The sequence below is a fragment of the Acanthochromis polyacanthus genome, chromosome 21 (assembly GCF_021347895.1).
Source record: "Acanthochromis polyacanthus isolate Apoly-LR-REF ecotype Palm Island chromosome 21, KAUST_Apoly_ChrSc, whole genome shotgun sequence".
Lineage (NCBI taxonomy): Eukaryota > Metazoa > Chordata > Actinopteri > Pomacentridae > Acanthochromis > Acanthochromis polyacanthus.
Genome location: NC_067133.1, coordinates 19333760 through 19357988, shown reverse-complemented (window position 1 = coordinate 19357988; position 24229 = coordinate 19333760). Strand labels below are relative to the sequence as shown.

General features: G+C 42.1%; 1 protein-coding gene and 1 long non-coding RNA gene across 2 annotated transcripts; one reads left to right on the top strand and one right to left on the bottom strand.

Moving 5' to 3' along the window:
- Positions 1-306: 306 nt before the first annotated feature.
- On the bottom strand, positions 307-1969 carry LOC110962885 (uncharacterized). The gene is made up of 3 exons (XR_002596471.2): positions 1554-1969; positions 879-947; positions 307-370 (listed from the first exon to the last, which is right to left on the bottom strand). It is a non-coding gene; the product is annotated as an uncharacterized LOC110962885 (long non-coding RNA).
- Positions 1970-7139: 5170 nt separating this feature from the next.
- On the top strand, positions 7140-23950 carry ppap2d (phosphatidic acid phosphatase type 2D). The gene is made up of 6 exons (XM_022210981.2): positions 7140-8074; positions 19487-19644; positions 19827-20113; positions 20242-20299; positions 21950-22126; positions 22357-23950. The coding sequence occupies exons 1-6, from the start codon at positions 7867-7869 to the stop codon at positions 22459-22461; spliced, it is 993 nt and encodes a 330-aa protein (XP_022066673.1). The 5' UTR covers positions 7140-7866; the 3' UTR covers positions 22462-23950.
- The last annotated feature ends 279 nt before the right edge of the window (positions 23951-24229 follow it).

Sequence of the window (24229 nt, the reverse complement as noted above, 5' to 3'; positions counted from 1 at the left end):
GGTGGTGTTGGTTTTGGTGTTGATCCAACCCTCCAAGACAATTTTTTCGTCGCTCTTCAGTCTCACAGTGCGCTCCAAATTGTCACATGAAGACACCTGAAGATTTAGAAAATACCATCCATCTCTGTGAATCTTCAGAACAACTCCTTCTTTTTTAATCAAGCCTTCATCGTGAGTTGTTGTGATCCATTTAATTCTGTCTGATCCATCTGTGGGGACAGAAAAGCTGCTGTTAGCTGTGAATTTGTTTTCCTAGACTACAGTTATAGTTAAATAGTGTTATATATTTGTTTAAAATGTCTTTACCTATGCTAGCTGTAAAGGTGACCATTTTGCCTGGTCCCAACTGCAGCACATCCATGGAAAAAGGCTGTTAAAGGAAGAGGACATGGATTAATCTCAAAAAGAATAAAAAGTAAGGTGCCAACATGGCTCCCACAGTGACACACAGACCTCTTACATAAAAGATGTATTTCATTTAATATGGCGTTGAGACCAGCGCCTCCATCTTCAAAGTGAGAACATTTATAGATTGTGCACTGTCTTCAGAAGGAACACAAAGAAACAAGTCTTTAGTGGCATTTCCCCGAATGTGGCAATGACGTCACTGTGCTTCCTCCAAGAGATGAGGAGAGTGGTTACACTGTACGGCTTCAGCAGCTCAAAAGAAACAGAAGTAATGTCAGACAAACCTGTGTGGTCTGCAAGAGATATATGTCTGAAATATTGGGTGTGCAAATCAGTAAAAAGAAAAACCAATAACCACAACATGAAATCTTCATCACCAAGAGAATGTGTATAGCGATCGTTCCGACGTTTAACACAACACAGTGAGGGCAACAGCAGAAATACAAACTCTGAAACTGTGGATATCTTACCGAAGGTGTACTGTGTTGTTGGTGTGGGCTTTTATCTGGCACTTGTTCTACAGCGCTACAGTTCTGAGACTGGAAAAGAAAGAAGAAGCAGAAAAATATGCTCAAATTGCACAAGAGGCTTTTGGAACAAATGAACAATATAGGCGCTGCAACTGAAAGCTGAACCAGCTGTGCTTGCTATGAGGCCTTTCAAGTTCTCCAAATGGCATTGCTAAACCAAGCAGTAATGAATCATTTCTCTGTTTTCTAATAGACAATTCGTCACTGTCTGTCAGAAATATTCTGCTGTAAAATATTTACTCTAACCACTTAAGTAAAGCTCTATTATTGTTGTATTTTTTTTTTTGTGTGTGTGTAGGAAATGGCTGGATCAACACTATGAACAAGCGTTCACCGTTTGGGAGATATGACAAAGACCTGCAGACCACAGGCAGAGGTGTCTTTCTCACCAACTGTGCTACTGCCAAAACCACATAAAAGAACAGCTGCACTGCACAGGTAATTCAACACACCAGCTGTAACATTTTCTGACATATTCGTACGAATTCAACCCAATGTGACCAGTAATCATAAAGGCTGTTGCGCAAGTTCATCATGTAAAGTTTGTGTCTCATCACCATAATCTTCTTTAACATTCTGTAAAGTTCCATCTGAGACTATTTTAAAAGGTCTCACCAGGCCATTATGTCCCGTTGTGAAGAAGAGGACGGTGAGCACAATCTGGATTATGGAAACGACGGTGGTCCACAGCAGGAGGATGTAGACCAGGGAATGCTGGGTACGCTGTGGCATCGTCAGTCAGCGGCAGTGTTCAGCGCAGTCTGAGCCTGGGGAGCGCAGGAAGGCAGCTGATAAGAAATGACGAATGTACAGGTCCTGAGTTTCCTCTGCTATACACCAAAGCTGTGTGCGCTTCCTGAGATCAGAGTGTACATGTGATGAGGATGTTTTAATGTCTGACTGTGCTCTGCTGCACCCTGAATGTCTATACAACCAAGAAATCCATGGTACTTTCCCCTGTATGTTCGTGAAGGCAGACACAGCAGGCCCACATTATATCTGCGTCTGGGGGCTGGCCCTATTCTAATGTAAAGGAGGAACAACACTCACTAGTAGCAAGGAGAAAAGGAAGGAACAAAGAATTTTGACATAAATCTGTGCTGAAATGAATCATTTAGTTCCTTATTTATCATGTGTTTATTATGCAGCACTGAAAATCATAACTTTGCTGTTTTTGTTCCATATTTCCCTCTTTTCTCCTTCTTTTCAAAGAAGTGTTTTCATTAAATGTAGGGGAATAAAACATAACACACTCAAACTTACTCTGGAGGAGGATAATGTGCTAATATGGGTAGTTGAGTTGATTAGAACAGGTATAATGCAATTTATTTATTAGGTTATTGAAGCTGAGAGTGAATGTGTAAAGGCTAAAAAGAGCAGAGTCTGGAGTAACTATTGCATGCCAATAAACCACACATTGTTGACTCACAAGTTCAGTCAACAATTATCTTAGCTGACATGGAAAAATAGAGCAAATCAGAAACACCACAGCCAAATTAGAACAGTGGAACACACAAAATGTCATGAAAAGTTGTTTACTAATTGCACTTCTTGAAAATTCCCACCTGCCTCTAAATTCTGCTTGAGGTCAGTAAATGTGGTTTCACTTTCTCTGTTTGTACTTTGCCCGGGGAAAGTTTCATGGCAGCAAAACAGGATGGGCTTTGGTTCAGGTATGTGTCATCAGACTGAACTGAGGACTCACAGACACGCTGACACCTGCTCTGAGGTGCCTTTATGACTTGCAGTGGTCAAGTAGCACTGCCTTTCGTCCATGTGTGCACTGCAGAACAGAAGGATTGTGTGTATTTAGTAAGATTGACATTTTCTAGAAGGATCGGAAAAAGCAGAAGTGCACTTGCATTTATGAGAGTCGGCAGTATCCAGTCATGTGCACGTTTAAAGCACAGTGACAAGTCCACGGCATTTTTCGGCTTGTGATGACAAACGCAACGAAAGTCAGAAGGAAATAAAAATCGCTTCAGCTCTGCATACAGCTTACTTCTGCATGTTCAGATGATGTAATACTTTCCGAACAAAAGCCAAATTAAATGGCATGGAATGAATCATAGTTTCATTCGAGAAGCACAGAGGAAACCGTATAGTACAAATGTTTCTGAATGACATTTGAACTAAATAAATAAAAAAGTCGAGTGTGTAAAGATGGATGTCTGCGATCACGGAATAAATTAATGCCACAAACAGACACGTATGATGTTAAAGAGGGAAGGAAGGGTGGGAGGTGATGACACCGACATGTTGTCATGGACAGTCACCGAAGTAAACAAAGCAGAGCTGCTGTGCAAATACAGACAGAAAACTACAAGTTAAAGGTCGTCATTTTACCATACAGTGCACAGTCACATCAAATTAGCACAGAGAGAATCATTGTGACTCCAGGCATTTTAGATCCACTTCTCAGTGACTACTGTTGATATACAGAAGGGTTACTTGTTGTAATTTTCTCACTACTATTATGATGATTTATGGCCATCTAGTGGAGGTAGATCAATAATGCACAAAATAGAGACATTAACTAAAAAGAGAAAATGTCAGTCTAAAAAAAGTCATTGCAAAATTCTTCCTTTTGTGTAATAATTCTTAATGTACTAAAAGCAAAAGATGAGACAAATTCTTTTTACTTTTTTCATCAGTCAGTTTGTCCTCTTGGTCAGCAGTAACAACTAGCTAAATATCTAGCTTCTACTGCTGAGAAAAAGCTAACATTAGCATGGATTAGCAACCCTGTTACTGTGATTAGAGCAGGGTTAGCAAACAACAAATAAAACATGGAATAAAAATGGTACCGCTGATGCACAAGTTGAGCCAATCAAGCCTTTGAAAGTTTATTACCTATTATTAATGAATATTTAGCAGAAAATTGCAAAACAAAAGACGTATTTTTCAAAAATTCGAACTCCAAATTTCTCCAATTCTGGAATGACCCTTCTGTCACTTTCCTTTATCTGATTAGGGGTTTGTGTGAATATTGATCCACAAGTTTCCAATTTTACATCAAATTCTACAGACGGTCATTTAAAGCAGCAGTTGTTTGTATATGATGCAAGCCTTTACTTAGACAATGAAGTTTCATCTGAAAGAGGGCTTAGATCTATACTGTAAAGTTTTTGTGCTGCTTTGCTTGCAGAGCGATTGAAGTAAAGTCAATAAAAGAGCTGAATCTGAAGGGAAAAAAACGAGAGAGGATTAGAATCTTTTGATTAACTGTAAATCAAAGAATGCAAGAATATCTGACTCTCAGTTCAAAGTTTTACTTTGCAGGAGACTATGGTGTAAAGACGATGTAGCTCATAAAATAAAAATGAAAGCAGAGCACAAGTAGAAAACTGCTTGAGATAAAATGCCTTCATGTTTTTATGTGCAACTTTCACTATTCATTTCATACAGTACTTTCTATTGCAGATCAGGGTTGAGCTTTTTTCAGTTTTCTAAAGGAAATGTTTGATTCACATTGTAATCCTCAATTTTTCTTTTAATATGAGTTTCATCCCTTTCCACTTCAATTCATCTGCATTAAATAATGAGTCAATTAACTTGGCATAGCAAGTTTCCATTTATTTTGCTTTCTCATTTATGTGTGAAATTGAAGATACACTCATCTCACATAAAATGTAACTCAGTGGATAATATGAGACAGGAACACTGCAGTTAGAGGTAAAATGATTGAGCTGACTGATCGAATACTCAGAATTAAATTAATGTCAAAAAATGTTAACAAAACACCTTTAATCACTTTATAATGGTCACTAGAATATCCTGAGTTTGGCCAATATGTCAGTGCTGTCTCTGAGAAATTAGTCTTTGAATATATATACACACGTGGACAAAATTGTTGGTACCCCTCAGTTAAAGAAGGAAAAACCCACAATTCTCACTGAAATCACTTGAAACTCACAAAAGTAACAATAAATAAAAATTTATTGAAAATTAAATAATCAAAATCAGCCATCACTTTTGAATTGTTGATTAACATAATTATTTAAAAAAACAAACTAATGAAATAGGGCTGGACAAAAATGATGGTACCCATAACTTAATATTTTGTTGCACAACCTTTTGAGGCAATCACTGCAATTAAACGATTTCTGTATTTGTCAATGAGCGTTCTGCAGCTGTCAACAGGTATTTTGGCCCACTCCTCATGAGCAAACAGCTCCAGTTGTCTCAGGTTTGATGGGTGTCTTCTCCAAATGGCATGTTTCAGCTCCTTCCACATATGTTGAATGGGATTCAGATCTGGGCTCATAGAAGGCCACTTTAGAATAGTCCAACGCTTTTCTCTCAGCCATTCTTGGGTGTTTTTGGCTGTGTGTTTTGGATCGTTGTCCTGTTGGAAGACCCATGACCTGCGACTGAGACCAAGCTTTCTGACACTCGGCAGCACATTTCTCTCCAGAATGCCTTGATAGTTTTCAGATTTCATCGTACCTTGCACACTTTCAAGACACCCTGTGCCAGATGCAGCAAAGCAGCCCCAAAACATTACTGAGCCTCCTCCATGTTTCACCGTAGGGACAGTGTTCTTTTCTTCGTATGCTTGCTTTTTGAGTCTATGAACATAGAGTTGATGTGCCTTACCAAAAAGCTCCAGTTTGGTCTCATCTGTCCAAAGGACATTCTCCCAGAAGCTTTGTGGCTTGTCAACATGCATTTTTGCAAATTCCAGTCTGGCTTTTTTATGAGTTTTTTTTCAGCAGTGGTGTCCTCCTTGGTCGTCTCCCATGAAGTCCACTTTGGCTCAAACAACGACGAATGGTGCGATCTGACACTGATGTACCTTGGCCTTGGAGTTCACCTTTAATTTCTTTGGAGGTTGCTCTGGGCTCTTTGGATACAATTCCAACGATCCGTCTCTTCAATTTGTCATCAATTTTCCTCTTGCGGCCACGTCCAGGGAGGTTGGCTACTGTCCCATGGGTCTTGAACTTCTGAATAATATGAGCCACTGTTGTCACAGGAACTTCAAGCTGTTTAGAGATGGTCTTATAGCCTTTACCTTTAAGATGTTTGTCTATCATTTTTTTTCGGATGTCCTGGGACAATTCTCTCCTTTGCTTTCTGTTGTCCATGTTCAGTGTGGTACACACCTTTTCACCAAACAGCAGGGTGACTACTTGTCTCCCTTTAAATAGGCAGACTGACTGATTATGAGTTTGGAAACACCTGTGATGTCAATTAAATGACACACCTGAGTTAATCATGTCACTCTGGTCAAATAGTTTTCAATCTTTTATAGAGGTACCATCATTTTTGTCCAGGCCTGTTTCATTAGTTTGTTTTTTTTTAATAATTATGTTAATCAACAATTCAAAAGTAATGGCTGTTTTTGATTATTTAATTTTCAATAAATTTTTATTTATTGTTACTTTTGTGAGTTTCAAGTGATTTCAGTGAGAATTGTGGGTTTTTCCTTCTTTAACTGAGGGGTACCAACAATTTTGTCCACGTGTGTGTATATATATATATATATATATATATATATATATATATATATATATATATATATATATATATATATATATATATTGCATTTTAAGGTCTATTGAATAATCCAGACAATAGCAAGAATGATGAATGAGAGTAAAAAAAAGAATCATTTGTTGCAATATCAAGCACATTTCACCAACCACAGCAGCCAAAGTCTGAATGATTTGAAAAGGCAGACGTTTGAGAAGCAGCTGTGCCTTTGTGTTTACAGCAGGTGGCAGGATACCTCTCACAATGAGCAAGGCATCACCAGAATAAGTTCATCTCTGAGGGAATCTAATGACCTCTGAAGCTTCGGTTTTAAGAAATGAGAGCACGAGATTTAACGAAGTTATCATAGCCTCACTGAGGGAAGGATCATGTGATGCACTGGTAACTAATCAAGTGGGATGTCAAACTGATGAAGCAACAATGGTTCAGTGCTCAGTGCAAAACAAATAAAGAAATAAATCAAAAAAAGAAGGAAAGGAAAAGGAAAAACACAATCCACTAACTAACTAAATATATGCTTGTATTTGTAAGAAATAAAAATAAAAGAGATCTGGTTACTATTTCTCTTAACTAGGACAGTCAGTTCCCAAGTTTTGTGGATTCTGTTCTTGTATTTCCCCCCCTGGATAGCTGCCAACAAAACAGAAAAAGAAAAAAAGTGAAACACAATAAAGTCTCCTTTAATAGTCTAGACAACAACAGAGACTCGTCCTGACACAGATGGGTCAGTTTAGTGCGTCAGGAGGCGATCTGAGAGCGCACCAGCGTCCACACAGCTGTCACGACAGGAGGATCGAACACGTTGTGATCTCCGGTCTGATCGATAGCGTATCGATTTTGGAGGGTTCACCGTGGAGGTTTGGGGAGCAGCAGCGAGTGCGTAAAGTCAAACCAAATCAGAGCGGAAATAACGCGCATTTTTAGCCAAAATAAACGCGTTTCGTTCACTCTACGGACGGTGGGAGGGAACATTCCAGGAGGAAGGAATTTATTTTGAAAGCTTGAACTCCATGGTTCAGTTTTTCATTAATGTTTGTGACTCTAATGTAAATGTTGGTGTGTTCAGGGGCAGACAGTACAGCGCGCTCCCACTCAGAAGTTTGTTGTGAGGTTAAACTGAGTTGAAGTTGGTGTTTCCTCCTGTCTCCTCTTTGCCCTTTGCCTTGATTTCCCTCCGCACTCTTTCTTTTTTTTTTTGGATGACAAACGTTACCTCGACTAGCGGCTGCTTGGCTGGTTGACCAGGATCTGCTGCTGCCGCTGTCAAACTTTAGTTGACATGGATTTGTGGCACCGACGACGCACGGACTAAAAAGGAAAAACAAAGTTTGGGAATATCCTTTTTTGTTTTGTTTTGTTTTTTGCTACGGCAGGAAAGGGACTGACTACTTGGGAAGAAGCTGTCATTCCCTTATTCAAAGCTAAAGACATGCAAAAGTTCAACTCCACCGGTACTCACAGCAACACGCTGCCCCGGGACGCGGAGCTCCAGCTGCGGTTAGCTGATAGCGGGGGAACCGGGGAGGGGAAGGAGAACGGAGCTGGGAAACATTTTCTCACCCAGCCGGAGGAGGAGAGCTCGTTTTGCACGAAAAGGAAGATGCTGGTCGGTTTGGACGTAATATGCCTGTGTGTCGGTAAGAATACTTATCATGAATTCCCTTTTCTGACCCAGCAGCAGATTTTTTGCCTGTTTTACGCACGAATCTGCCTCCAATTTAACACACAAATATAAAGCTTCCAATACAGCAAGCATCTTTTGCATGATTGTATGTCAACATCAGCTTTGAAATGACACTACTGCCCCCAGAAATGTGATAAAAACACACGCCGGGGAGGGGTTTATTATTAAAGTTAACGAAGCTGCAAAGCATTTTTCCAGGAGTCAAATGGAAACTGTTGAAAACTTTCAACTCCTCGGTGCACGTGGGGGCAGCGGGGTGGGGAGGGGAGGGGGGTCAGCTGGCAGCAGCGGAGTTGTCCCGGGAATTCATCTGTTCCCATGGCAACGCCCAAAAGTTCCCGGGAGAAGAACGTGGGAATAGGGATAGAAAACCCCACAGCCCCGTGCTTGTGTTCTCGTGCCGAAAATGACCCCTGTTCGCTGAGCGCTCCAGCCCCTTCTCACCGCGGGATTACTGATTGTTAGTCCCTCATAATTTGGCATGCTCAGCTGGAAGGGTATGCAGGCTTAAATTTAATAAAATGAACCAGCAGGTTGCACAAGAAGAAGTGGAATATCGGCAGCAACACGTGCACAGCAAGTGAGGGGCCACTGTCATGAACACAATGAAGGAATTACCAAAAGGAGTTTCTCTGTAATTGCACAGAGGTGACCCGTGGATGGTGGATTCACTGAACCACATGTGGTACATAAGGATTGTTTTACTGGGAATTAATCCCTCTTTTCGGTTCACTTAACGAAAAAATGCTCTCAATTGGTTAAATCTATTATTGAGATTTGTATTTTACTTGATACTTGTCACATGAATTATGATCAGTTTTGTCTATGTGGACACAAGCTGTAATTATAATAGATGAAATTGTGTTTCGACTCAATATAGAGCAGTAATACACTTCAATACGTTAAGACCTAATAGTAAGAATGTCATATTGTGCTCCAGAAATGATTATAATAATGAGATTTAACTTTTCCTTCACTAGAATCCACAATATGATGTGAAACACTGAATATAACAATTTATGACCTTCAAAACAGAAAATATAGATTTTTTTTTTTTTTACTGTAAATCTTATTCTGATTACATTTTTCAAGATCTACTTAGGAGAACTGACTCACATGTTAAGTTCACAATAATGCTTAACATTTCAGGACATTAATCTGTGTCTGAATGCCTCATGTTACTCTAGCAAGATCAGAATGATGACAGCCTGCAGAGAGGAAAAACAACAATATTTCCCTCTGAAATTTGTCACTCAGATGGATGATAAAATGGGAATACTCCAATCAAGGGCCACAATCTCTAAATTGTATTTGCTCTTGAATAGTGCTTCAGTAAATGTCCTAAATTGTTCTCTTCCAGTGTTCAGCCTCGTTAGGAGCCATCAGATATCCTCTGAAGGCCTGATGGCTGTGTTTGGCCCCTATGCTGTTTTTTGTGACATAATCTGATTCAGTAAGTTTCATGTCGTCATGTCACATGATTGGGATAGGGAAGGGAGCACCAGTGGTGCGTGAGTGACTATGCTATTCGGACCAGCAGCAAATAGAAGAGAGGCAGAACCCGTCTAGGCAGATTGACAGGTCTCGGGCTCGTTGGCAGTTAAACATAGGAAGTAGCCTGGCAAACAAAACAACAGTGTGAGGCAGTTAGTTTCATCGCCATGTTATTCTTAACCCCTGCAGGTATGCTATTAGCTCTTCATTCTGCACATTTCTCAACAGCTTTTTTCTGGGTTTAGGAAGTGGCAAGCGACCCGGTATCAGTCAGCACAACGGAGGAAATGGCTTCTCTCAGTTCTCCTCCTCAGACACGATCTGAGCACGCCACTTGCTTTCGCACACAACTGCGTGCCCTGACCCCTCTTATCCCCCTCTGACTAAATAACAACGCTGAGAGTGAGTTACAGAGCATGGAGCCGGACACAGCTGAGAGGATTTAGAACGTCTGCTGGATGGAAATAAATAGAAACTCACCAATCGCACCAATCCTGCTTTGATTAAATATGTCGATTTTTCTGGCACATTTTTAAATTTCAGTGCCAGAAAAACACATTACACTGTATTTATATTTTCATAACTGATTTTTAGTAATATGAAATTGTGAGAATTTTGGAATAAGCCGTTTCTCCTATTCATGCTAGTTTATCAGCAAAATAACACAAAACAAAAGCAGTTTTGTTAAACTCAACGTGATGTGCTGACTAACAGGAAATATTTCTGATCTCCAATCACAACACTACCTACTAGAAGTGGTGATTTGTTGCGCACACCACATGTGTCTTAAAATGGCAGCATAATGTACAGTACACTACAGCACATTGTTGCTAGTGATGGAGCTTATTAGCTATTAGGTTTCTTACAGATTCCCATCTGTCAGGCTGTCTCTGTCCTGGAAACCATCATGCTTATCTGCAGGCGCCCGATGTTGACTCATCTGTGGGCATTTGGCAGAGAATGTCATCTCTTATTAGAGATGAATTGGGCCCTTCATTTCACTTATCCTTCTTATCTCTGACTAACCAAAATTTCCCCTTAAGACTGCCATCCTCAGATTCCCTCAGACAGTTGACCCAGCAGCCTTATTCACCCTGTAAAGGGACTCATTCACAACAGTAACTGGAATTTTACCTCGAAGCATCTATCCTTATTATGTGATCAGCTGAAGAGGGTTTCCACACTCACCGTCTCTCTGCGTGGCTTAAGTGTTTGCCTCACACATGAAGTAGCGACAGAAAGTTAGTGTTGTGGTATTACAAATGAACTTTAATCTGTCTGTGGAATGCTGGGATACTGAAGACATTAACAGAGGCTTTGACTCAGTTTACCTGATCTTACTCTTACTCAACCCTAGGCTTTACTAACAAACTTGTACTTGCAGTGTTGTTTATGGGACTGTTTGGACATGTACATGATAGATGCTTTGCAAAGTGTCAGTAAGTTCAGCATAAGCTGCAGAATGCGAATGCCTCAATCTCTTCAAGTGTTTTCTTCTGGGTGAAAGCGTGTGCATGCATTCCTGATGAGGCTGCAGGGGTTTGACTCAAAGAGAGAAGACAAAATCTTTGCCCTGTGGCCGCATCTAAGATCTAACGTCCAGCCACCCAGAGGTCAGGAGATTTGGGGCGTTTGTCATTTCTGACAAGCATGCAGGGACAGGCCTTCCAGCCTGCACTGCTGTTTCCCTCCTAGACAGGTGGTCTTCACTTTGTCATCGCCCCAATAAAGTCAGTTATTGACTCTCTTAAGGGTAATGGGGGAATGAATGGAAGTGGCACTTGAAAACCCACTATTAGCTTATATAGCTTATCCTGGAACAATATGATTGCCTCTGGGCTTGACCTTCTTCTAGAGGTTAAATACAAAACTGTGTCATTTTCACGCATACCTGATATGCACAAGATGTTGTTCATGATTGAAATTACAGAAAGGAATCAAATGATTTGAACTCTCCTTACATTTTGATGGTTTGTCTAGTAAACACACAAAAGTGAATCGATGAAACAGTAAATCTTCAAACAAAGCAAGTCTTTGTGTGTAGTAGAAAGAGAAAGCTGGAAAGAGTTGATCATCATTGTGTGTGAATGTGTTTTTGTTCTGAACATGAAGCAGCATGCCGGGACGAGAAAACTGGTATCTACCTATGTGATCTTAAATCTAAAAAGGGCTCCCTCCTTCCAGCTTATCTCCACTTACACCACCTTTTCTCTTTCTCCTCTTTCCCCTAGACAAACTCTATTTTCGGACTTAAGGTGTCCTAGCAATGTAGTGCAATGTAGTTGTGTGTGTGTATTCATATGGCTGCATGTGTTTTCGGCGGGCGGCGGGTTTATGTTAGAGGATTTTTGTTTCAGTTCTTTTGGCAGAGAAAGCTGCCAAGTGAGTGAGACAGCAAGAGGCCGACACGTCACAGCATGCTGGTGTGTACAGGCCCAGGAATATTAAATGGTTTCCTACGTGTGTGTGTGAGTAAAAGTGTGGGTGTGGGTGTTTGTGTGCGTATGAGTCATTACGGCTGTTAATGCGGACACCCTACTACAGCTGCCATGTGCATGCTGTTTGTTGACAAATTTGCCGGTCCTGTTTTGCTGCACGTCTTAGGCCCCGTCACTCTGAAGTTATGGAACACATTGGCGTCACTCTGCGGCTGACAGATGGAGAGCCATTAAAAATGGCTCAGTCAAATCATTAGCTAGTGGAAGAAGTGATTTTCGCTTACTCTCCCTCATTAGTCTATTAATGCATCTCCTACCCATTTGACAACACTGCAGAGGTTCAGGAATCCATTAGGTGCACCCTTCCTTAGACCGACAACATAACTGCTGTATTGCTGTACATTTTCCTTCACCCATTAGTAGTCTGGAATCAGCTTGGGTCTTAGAAACAGCTCAGATGCCTAAAGGCTGAGGGGCAAGTGAGAGCCTGAATGAGTGAACAGCCTCGGGGAGGGAGAGAAGAGTGAGCCGCGGAAAGAGGGAAGGGATTGATGATCTACAGTAGGGGTCAGAGGTCAGACCCATGGGCGCCTGAAGAATCGTATACACAGCTGTCTGTTTATGTCCTAGTGAGGAAGTAGCATTCAGAAAAAAGATAGGAAAGGTTCAGACAGCAAATAGCTTCAAATGTACTTTTAATGAGACAGCTGCAACCTTCTCCTCGATGATGGTTCTATAAGTGCACAGGGTGGTCCATAGGTATCAGCCATAATGAATGAATAAAGATGTGTGTAGCACTCTAATTCTCAGTGCTCATTAGTGAGAATGGGTCTGGAGAGGCTTACCATCAAACTATCTACCTGAGTCCAAATACAAGCTGTAGCCCCGCCTTTGCATCTGTCAAAACTAATGACTCGTCTTCTTCTGTCTGTCCCGCTATAAGGAGACTTAGAGACTTTATGGTACACCCATCATCCGGACCATTTTATCATTGTGTCACATCTCACCTGCTGGAGTCTTCCCTCCCTTAGTCCTCTCAAACTGTGCTTTGAAGATGCTCCAATTGCATGTTCCACTGCAAAACCAAAACACAACGACAAAACAGCCTTGAAGCCCTCAACTTTTTCCATACATACAGTTATACCACAGTCGAGCCTCACCATGATAAATACCTCCCCTGCTGTCTCAACCGCAACCCCGTGTCGTTTTCACATTGCAGACTGCCAGCCCTCACCTCGCTGTGCACACCCTTACCTTCACACCACAAGAACCACCAGAGAGCTCTTTTAAAGTTTCCAAGGTACATACCACAGTGGCAGGTCCTTTATGTTCCTGCTGAATCAGACAGCCAGACAGACAGCCCACTTCAAACCTCACCACTCATGCCCTGAACTCCTGAGCCGGGCTCCAGGAAGCAGGGCAGTGAAGTGTGGAGAGAACAGAAGCAGCTGTGGGAAGCATGTCTCCACTGGCCAGTGGCAACAGTAACAGTGGAAAGGGCAAGCAAGAGCTGTCATGGTGCGCTGATGGAGGCTACAGCAACGTAAAGGCAGTTGGAACCATCATGCTTTTCAAAATTTTTAGTTTACATAGTTGTGCAACCATGGGATTTTCTCATGGCTTTAGCTCTGTTTAGGTTTTGCGATTTAGCGGATTAAAACTTCAATAAGCATAAATGTTGGCCAGTAAGGTACTTTAAGCTGTCGAGCTGTTCCTCTCTGGGCTTTTGCATCTCCATAAGAGGTGGGTGCATGATGATAAATGAAGCGATCCCTTAAGAGGGTATATGGAGTCTAGCTGCTGCAGATGTTGATGATAGCAGATGGTTACCAAAGATCCAAGACTGTTGTGGCTCCTAAGCCCCACTTTGTTCTTTGATAAATCTCTTTGTGATGCCATCAGGGCAGACAAAACAGACCATTCTCTCAGAACAATCCAGCTAATTATGGAAAACAGAAAAGGGTGTATGTCTATGCAGGAGGCCAGCACTCATACTTCTGTCACCTGGATTGGCCCACAGAGGAAGTACAGGAACTTCTGCACTGACACACTAACAGACACGCACAATACTTTAATGGGATTTGTTGCACTGTGTGGTTGCCAATTATAATCACAGCCTTGGTGTGAATGACTTCATCTCTTGCTAAAGGGTTACCTGCCCTACAGAGCAACTGTCTCTGTGTGTCTCTTTGTTCTTTTGTGTGCTTGAACCTTCAACATGGGGCCTGCAAGTCTCTTCCTGGACCATCTCTGGATCAAAAAGCACGTCAAGACTAGTTCATGAGGACAGCGTCGTGCAGTTAAAGTCATTACTGTGAAAATAATTGCACAAGCCCACCCAGTTCAACTGCAGGCTGCTGTTTATGAGCGTGTAAGGCAGGCCGCCATGCTGCTTCTTGTAATGTTGTTACCAGGGATTATCATGCTTTCAGAGATTCAAATTACCACACTGCACGACTCAGTCCACGAGCTTATTATTTTTTTGAACAGTTGACTTAAAGGTAAACAAGCAGCTTAAATTTTAGTTGGGAACGTTGGCACATGCGAGCTGGTGAGGGGCCTCGTGAGGGTGGACCACCCGTGAAGGGTGCTGGACAGCAGAGGCTCAACCCAGACCTAAGCTGCAGGCCAGATGGACCTGCGTTGACAGGTCACTAATTGTCTGTCCTCAACTTCTATCAAAGGGCAAAACTCGAATGAGGCCTGCACAGTCAAATATTATCGAGTGTGATGAAACAGATGGCTGTCACTGTGGCTTAGGTATCGCTTTAGGCTGTGTCATGTTAATCTATGAGGATGCGCAGTTTGCTGTTTGTCCGACAGCATCCACACTCCCTGTGCTGTTTGCCTGCCTTGATGCACATCTTTAGGACCGTTTGATTACACATGGTTTACTGACCCTGTCAGGGTTTATTTGATTGGCTCATTTTTTTTCTTTCCAGGTGCTGGTGGTTTTTCCGTGGTTTGTTTGGTTGTCTATTAGTCTATGCGGCTGCGGGTGTGGTTTGTTTGCATCCAAGTGTGGCTTTTATGTGTATGTGAGCATGTTGGGGGTATTCTGCTGGTTGAGGCGGGGTCGTGTTTACAGAGCGGGTCCCAGCAGAGCCCACATCTCTGACCCTCACATTCCAGAACCACCGCTAATCGCCTCCGTCTGCTGTTCTCCGTAGAGAAACCCTTGCTGCATCCCTCTTGGCTCCATCTTTCCAGTTTTCTCTCACAACAGTATAACTGCCCTCACCCCCATTTGTCAATGTTCCTGCCTCCTGGGTATACTTTGTAGCCTAGTTTTTACTTTGACACTGTATCGATCAGCAGATGTACAACAGTATGACTGTGAAGAATGTCGATGAATAACTACCATCTGCCCTCTTTTCTTTACACTCTTCCTTTAATCACTTTCTCCATAGGCTTTCTTTTTTTATTTTCTTGCTTTTGGTTGTTGTTGTTCTCCTCTCACAGTGAGCTCATTCTGGGCTGTGGTCATAGATGTGTAAATTAGAACCAGAAGAGTTTCTCAGAGTGAAGCACATATCCCCTCTTCTCTTTCCTCCCTCCCTCTCCCCTTTCTTTCTTTCTGTCCCTTTTGACTATTTGAAAGCGTTCCTGCTTTGAATGTTAGACCCAGCGAGCAGCACATTTTGGCCTGGCTCTGTGAGACAGCCCACTCCTCTGCCTCCTTTGGGTCCCCTCGCAGGCCCTCCTGGTCTGGCTCTCTTTTGAGCATGTCTTGGCCAGGTGCAGAGGTTTGCTAGCAGCTGCCCCACAGATGATGTGAGAGTCTCTCGAGTGTTTTTGTGTCTTGTTGTGAAAACAGTTGTAATGTAATTGCAAACCATAGAGGTTGACTGTCACAAGGCGGCTTGTATTTTGTGTAGCATTATGTAAAATACGGTTTGGTTTCTGGTACATTTGTGTTTTTTCCTATTTGTACAGCACCCAGGATTTGTGACACAACGTGATCTGAGGTTAAATTTAATGGATTTGCTTTACCAAGAAGCTTTACAAACACTTATGCCATTTTATAGTAACCATTGTTTTGTGCCAATTAGAGGCAAGCTGGACTTCATGCAAAAACGGGGAAATAGTACATCAGTATTGGCAGGCGTGAGGTCATAAAACATACCTCTGCCTGGCTCAGCACTTCGTGGGTCTCATTAGACCATATGTACTGAAAGTGATCCTTTAAGAAGTCCATGTTCGTGCTGTAACTGCAGAGTGTTTGGGCCTTAATGGATCCTCTATCCATTATCTCTCTGTCAATGTAGCAACATATTGATTATTGAGAGAGGACTGGCCCTATTGCGGAATCAGATGCAGAGAAAAGCTGTTAGTGGATGACAGGGAAGACATAAAGCCTCTGAAATGGTGCCTGTTTACCACAAAATTGGCTCAAATACATCTGAAGCATTTTACTTGTTATCAAATGTAGAACATGAAAAAATAGCCAAAGCAAATGCAGCATGTCTGAGTCTGTGTAGAAAAGTACTGCAGGTGTCGACTGATGTGTATTTTTCATGACCGATGCACATACAGAATATTAGTGATCAAGGATAAACAATGTTTGCAGAAGTGAAAATATACATTTCAACAAGACAAGCTCCCAGCATAAGTTTTTGGTTGAAATGCCTTGGCTTATCTTTGTTTTGCATACGTCGATCTAGATGCAAGCTTTCCAACATTTATCTTTCAGCGTTGATATGTGATGTGCAATGAGTCCAATTCCCGAGACCATGGAGTGGTGACTGCAAACAGAAAGAGAGCCAAAGACAGCACATTTACACAATAATTAGATTTTGGGGGGAATTGGAAATTTTACTTTTACATTAGATCCAATAATCAGCCAGACTGTTCATCAGTGGACCCCTGAATTGCTGTCAGCTCTTTATTTAACATCCACTTTTTGTGTTTTTGTGTTGGATGTGTTTTCACTAGAAGCATGTTTAAAATGGAGTGTATTGTGACATAGCGAAACAAAAAAAAAAAAACATGCACTGAATTTGAACCAGTGATGAAACAGACCATATCGCCACAGGTCTCCACTTGGACGTGATACACAGATAAGGGTGATTCAGAAATGTGCATTTTATGCAGGTGGCAAAAAGGAATCGCGATACAGATACGCTTTTGTTTTAAATTAACAAAACACACATGTTCATCTAATATTCCAATGATCTTAGCTAATACAAACAAAAATGAAAACAATAACCACTACGATTACACAGTTTTGCGTAATGTTGCTAGTCCAAAGAGATTCGTGATGTACTGTACCGAATATAAAGAATACCTCTATGTATTGTGTAATCTATTGCAGCCCCATCCACATAAGGTAAAATTATTTTATTTACATTTGTACCTAGCAAAGTATATAAACACTACAGTTCAAAAAAAGTGGGGTCACCCATGCAATTTACTTTTTCCATGAAAACTCACACTTTCATTCATGTGCTAACATAATTGTACAAGGGTTTTTAATCATCAATGAGCCTTTCAACACCATTAGCTAACACAATGTAGCATTAGAACACAGGAGTGACGGCTGCTGGAAATGTTCCTCTGCACCCCTATGTAGATATTCCATTAAAAATCTGCTGTTTCCCGCTAAAATAGTCATTTACCGCATTAACAATGTCTACACTGGATTTATGATCCATTTAATGTTATCTTCATTGAAAAAAAAATGCTTTTCTTTCAGTAATAAGGACATTTCTGAGTGACCCCAAACTTTTGAACAGTAATGTATATAAATACTGCAATGGTTTGATGACCTCAAACTGATATAAAGAAAAAGAGATAAAACGAGAACTTCGAAATAAATGATGAAGGGAAGCATGTATGTGTTACGTGAATGTAAAACTGAATTGAATTTATGAAATGTGTATGCGATGAGCTGCCTGAAGACATGGCAGCTGAATGAGATGAGTGAGAGATCATGGTGAGATGAGAGGTGCTTCCTATCTCTCTCTCTCTTTCTGCTGGCGTCACGGCTTCTGTTATCTGTCTGCAGTGTGTTTTCCTCTCTCCTTCCCTCCCTTACTTCCTTAACATCTCTTGGAATATATGGAAGTATGCCTGGTTTTGTCTGTGTTTTATCTCTTCTTCAGGGCAGCTTGACTTTGACCAGAGTTCATTAGTGAGCACTTTTGACTGTAGCGTGTCTTTTTGAATCCAGATTAAGTGACTATATCTGACCATATCCATGGTTTGAGTGATTAAACTGTAGCTCTGCTTATGTTCTTAAATTTATAGATTCTTACCTTGGTTACAGTGCTAGTCAGTTCTGTGAGGTTGAATAAATATGTTTTATTAGTGGACTAAATGGTTGTACGTCACATAATGGGTAAAACTGAAGCAAAGCCAGTATAGGCAAATGTCAAGGAGGACATGGCTATCTATCAAAAAACTTAAAGACATGCTATCAGGCCATTGTTTGCGTATTTGTGTGCTCTTCTTTTTGGCCAGATTTTGAATGTGTATCATGTGCACTAGTCAGTCACGTAGTCTGAAAGATTCCCTGGCAGGAGCAGTGTTTTGGCCTGGGTGCGTTCCAACCAACCAGCAGGCCTGGGATGACAGGGAGAGGCACAGAGGTTAATGATTAGTCCCATGTTCTTGCTGCATTCCATGGGGTGACGAGGGGACATGGGATAAGGGACAGAGAAGTGGAGCACTCTGGGCAAGCCTTTACAGGGCTCTTGGCTATTAGTCTGAAATGCAAGGCAGAATAAAAGCCTGTGCAGCTCGGCCCCCTTTTTTGCGGGGGCACGGACACCATCTCCCTTCTTGTCATTAAAATGTTGCACAACGTTTACCCAGTGAACTTTCACCCTCAGAATGTGACATTTATTTACTTAAGAGCGCCAGACTTTGGCCCCTTTCACCTGATACAGAATTCTTATAATTAGTGACCAAGCCGGAAACATGGTGTAGAAAAATCGTTAATATAAACTCAGACGGAGTGAACTGTAAGTCACTGCTTTTCAGTGGAACAAACGATCATTGTCAAACAATACCTTGCTATTTGCACAGTGACTTTATTGTCCTTTTTTAGCACACTGACATTTTTGTGTAGCGTGCTCTCTCTCTAATTCCTTTCTTTTCCTTGCTCGCCGTAATTCTTCACTGTCATGCTCATCTCTCCATCTGTCTGTCAACCCTCGTCCTTCTCTCTGCTCCTTTGGTAGAAGCAGTTATGTGTGGAATGCTTGATCACCGATAATGTGGAAATAATGCCACCGAATGACTGACACACTTCAATTCGGCCCCCTTATTATGTTGCATTCTCCTGTGAGACAGGAGAAGGCCACCTTTATGTGAGCCGATTGTACCAAATATCTCTGTCCCTGTGATCCTTGTTGCAGAGACTACATCTCAGACATTCATCAAGCCATCTTTTGTTTCTTGTCCATCCCCCTTCTCCCACATGTTATCAGCCTCCATACCATTTTTTGCATGTGAGTTGAAGGCAGTGACTCCGTACAGACGAGGCTTTTTCTGCGGTGACTCCAGCATCACCTATCCCTTCATAGAGAGAGAGGCCATCCCTGACGTCCTGCTCATCGCCGGCGGCATAGCCATCACCGGCCTAACAGTAAGGCAGTGTGACCTTTTGGGCATTGTAGGCACAGGGAGTTAAAGTTATCATCACTTTGATATGGTGTAATGCAGCGTGTACTGTTCTAAAAACAAACATACTTTCACCGTTCCAGTGTTTGCACAACAGTAAGGTTTCACTTTTGTGAACTGCTTTCTCCTGTTTTATTTCCTCCACAGATTGCGCTGGGTGAATGCTACCGGGTGCGCTTTCGAGGCGTGCACTCGCGGGCCTTTGTTAGAAACCGCTATGTGTCGTGTCTGTACAAAGAACTGGGAAGCTTCCTGTTTGGTTGCTGTGTGGGTCAGTCTCTCACCAATATGGCCAAGCTAAGCGTGGGCCGCCTGCGACCCAACTTTCTACATGTCTGCAACATCACCTATGCATCCATCAACTGCACCCCGGGCAGCTACGTGCACGAGGTCAACTGTAGTCCGCTTAAACCTAAAATGGAGGAGGAGGCAAGGTTTGTATGCATGCGTGGTTTTGCTGAGAAATGATTTGTTTCCTCAGGGTGGGGCTCACAGTAACTTTACTCAAGTGGTTAATGTGTAACCTTCAGCATTTTTTTTTTTTATTGATCTTCTCTTACAGGAAGTCCTTCTTTTCTGGCCATGCTTCTTTCGCAATGTACACCATGCTCTACCTGGCAGTAAGTCGTGTCTGTTTGACAAACACACACACACACACACACCCACACTCTCACTTAAACACATCTGGAATGTGACCTTCACATTTACCTGAGCTGGTGTTGTTTAATTTCCAGTATCTGGTAGTGTGTTTCCAATGTTAGGGGGGGGGGATATTACAGCCCTCACTTTCTCTTCAGTTATTAAAGACAACACCAGTCCCTAAAGGCCAAGAACACTGCATGCGATTATTAACTAAGCTAATTAAACATGCGTAAACACACACCAAGACATGTGCTGTTAAATAAATTCCCACTTCCTGAGCGTGAGGGAGGAGATGTTTGAGAGTAGCGATTCTCTGCAGGCATCCTGCTTCAAACCCAAAGAGCTGGTGAGACAGAAAGATGGGGAGGAGGAGGAGGGGGGAGAGAGAGAGTAGAGAATGAGGGAGAATGTTTTCCACGGGGAACATGAATAGATGAAGAGACTGCACAGACAGAGGAGGCCTTGTTGTGGGTCTCATTTAGAGGAGGGGGGCGGAGGGCTGAATATGCCTGCTGAGAGATCGACAGGCTTCTTTCAGCAACAGACACCCTCTCAGCCCCCCCCCCCCCCCCATCTCTTCATCTTTCCCTTTCTCTCACACTGCGCTGCCCAGTAGTCATTGTGAGAGGGAAAAAGTGACAGTTAGAGGGAGACAAAAGCACATTATTATCCATAAAAATGTTCACATTCCTCTTGTATTCTCCGTCAATAAACCTTAATTGATAGTTTTCACGTGACCTAAATATTTGGAACGGGCTACAGGGAAAATGAGTGAAATAACGACGCTACTTTGGAAATTTCAAAGAGAGGAGAGAAGAAACTCTCAGCCTCTCCTCTTTGCACTTGTGCGCTATAGAAGCCCCAGTGAAAAGCTTTATTCTGATCAAAAAGTGAAAGACAAGGATGAGTACGGTGGGGTTGAATACGAGAAATAAATGGGCAGAGAACTGAATCGAATAAGTGGTCAGAGAAACAAGAGCCGCAGTGTTTGCTCGCATTGGTTTCTCCCCTCTTTCACACCCATTGCATTCACTGCGAGCACAAACACAAGGCTGTGCACCTTGGTTAATGTTTCAACTGTCGACAGCCAGGAGAGAATGTGTCAGACCTGTAGCTACGACCCTGGCCAGCTGCTAATGTGAAAGGCCGGACGAGTGACACCTGCTCTCAGCTGGGATGGGAGAGGGAGAGGACGTGGAGAGGGTTGGCTTCACTGCTGGAATGTAGGCCACATGCTCCCCAGTGGTGGATGGGCTCAGACAGACCGCCAGCCATCTCGTAAAGCCAACCCTGCATCTGCATCACGCTCACCCCGTGACCCCATTTTTACAGACACTCTGTACTGCAGCACTGATGCAGGAGATGAGGACGAACAAAAGGAGGAAGCAGAGTTTTGAGAGTTAATAAAATCACGCCAATCTTCTCTCTCCCCTCTGGCTAGCAGTTATAATGGATGCCCATGATTCACTTGACGGATTCCGCCTGAGTTTATACAACTTGAGTCATTAGACATAATTACCAGTTTATGTTTGTGAGGCATACATTAACACACAAGTGCCCACATGCAAAATTTCTCTTGTCTGTGATGAATAGAATAACAATATTTATCTTGTTTTGTCTTTCCCCAGTTCTACCTGCAGGCGAGGCTGTCGTGGAGAGGAGCTCGGCTATTACGCCCACTAATACAGTTCCTATTAGTGATGATTGCCATCTACACCGGTCTGACCCGCATCTCCGACTACCGTCACCACCCCTCCGATGTCCTCACAGGCTTCATCCAAGGAGGGCTCACTGCATACTGGGTGGTATGTCCAAAGTCACTGTTGTCTAAATAGTTTGGAATAGCAGTTATCTTTGTCTTCACAGAATTTGTCTCGCTCAGACAATTGGCTGAATTAGCTTAAACAATACGCTGTCCCCCTCATTTTTCTCTGTCTGACCTCTCTTAGTGTTTCTAAAGACACACTCTTTAGAAAGCTTGACAGCATGTGTAGTCGGCATATATTTCCTGACATGTTTTTGTCTGTGTCTGCAGGCCTTCTACATCTCCTCCATGTTTAAGCCCTGTGCCCGTCCAGACTTGTCTCCCACTAGCATGTCCCTGGAGAGTCCACTGTCCAGCCAGCAAACTGTCTGTTAGCAGGTTCATGCAGTCATTCCAGGAATCAGAAGATGAGAGACGCTGGACCATGTAAATACAGGGAGAATGGCAGAAAGCACAACTGAGGAGCAGATAGCAGACAGGAACTTTAGTTTATAAGAAAGGGAATCATTCTAAGACAATGATGTGATTAAAGAGAATGATCTAACACTAACACTTTCGGGCATATTGACACTCACGCAAACATATGTTCAATCAAACATATTCATGTACTCATACATGTGAAAGACAAGAAGCACATTTGACTGTAAGTCAAACCCGTCCAGTGAAAAGAACTGCATAGCAATATTGCAGATATTTTTTTATATATGAAAAAAAAAACATTAAAAATGTCTATTTTTCAAGAAAATGTTTAGTAGCTGCTAATGTTGAAAGTTGCCAGTTTGAACTTGTTTTCTTTTGGGATGGAGGCCTTTGGTGACTGCATTTAGTCAGCTTTCAAAGCAGAGCTGGTCGCTCTTTGGTCTTGGGTGCCAGACGAGAAAATGCCAGCCTCCTCTTTGTTTTTGATCCTCTGCTTGGAAAACATCACTCAGCAGCTGTGAACTGAGACCATCCGACCTCAGATGTAAAGACAGCTCTGTACTAAGTGACAGAACTGGCTGTGATAAGGAACGAGCACTGGCTTCAACTTCTAACCATCTTTACTTTCGGCGGCCTCGTGTGCCACTGCTCTAATCAGACTGCCCTACATCACTATGATTAAACAATAACCTGTATGCAAGCAAAGAAAAAAACAGTATTTGTGTAATACAATGTTATCTTTCTTCTTTTTTTTGGAGTAACCAAGGCAGTGAAGTGGAAGAATCTGACCTGGTAACTTACCTTCCCACTTCACTGCCACTTTCCTGTACTAACCACTTTGACTGTGTCTCAGAGGTGGAGGTTTGACTGAATTTTGTAACCTCTCACTTTTGCCCCTGGACTCCAATCTCTAAGCTGCACCTTGATTTATGCCACTCAGACAGGAGATGTGTGGCTGTGACCCCAGCAGCCCTCCTGTGCATTCTTTATTAATAGCACTTGAACTTAGATAATGGAACCTTCTAATTATAATCAATATTATATATTTTATCACAAGTTTGAATAATCAGTGTTTATTTTTGTTAATGCCAGACTCATACACTATATTTGTTTTTTTTTCTTGAAATTATAATTATTCAAACTGAATGTAAATAGCTATGACATTTTATAAACCACACAGAATTTCAAAAGTATTAGTTCAAGTTTTGGACAGTTTTTACATGTTTATGTAAGTGTTTGTATTTACGTTTTGTGTTGATCAGGTACGGACAGTTGCTTTTGTACCTGTTGTAACTACTAGACTGAGCCACAGATATTATCAGAAAGCTATATTTTTGTGTTCCCAGTTATTGTTATTTGTTTGTTATTGTCTGTGAATGCCGCGATGGCAGAAATAACCACTGTACTCAACAAAACCAAACCATTAAAATGAATGTTGAATGTTTTTAACTTGGTCTGTCCTCTATTATTTTCAGCATAACTGAGAAGCAGGCCCGGGGTGGCTAATCGGGAGAACCGGGACAGTTCCCGGTGGGCTGGTCTAATGTTTGGGCCGCGAGGGCCGATGTTAACTTTTTTCTGGGCCGGTGTTCAGTCATGGCACTGGGTTGATCATTATGCTGCTACTACTGATCCTGGGCCACCTCCACTGGCAGCTTTTTTTTTTTTTTTTTTCCAGAAGCACCGTGACGTAACAGGTCCGTGCACACCGTCAGAGGTGTTT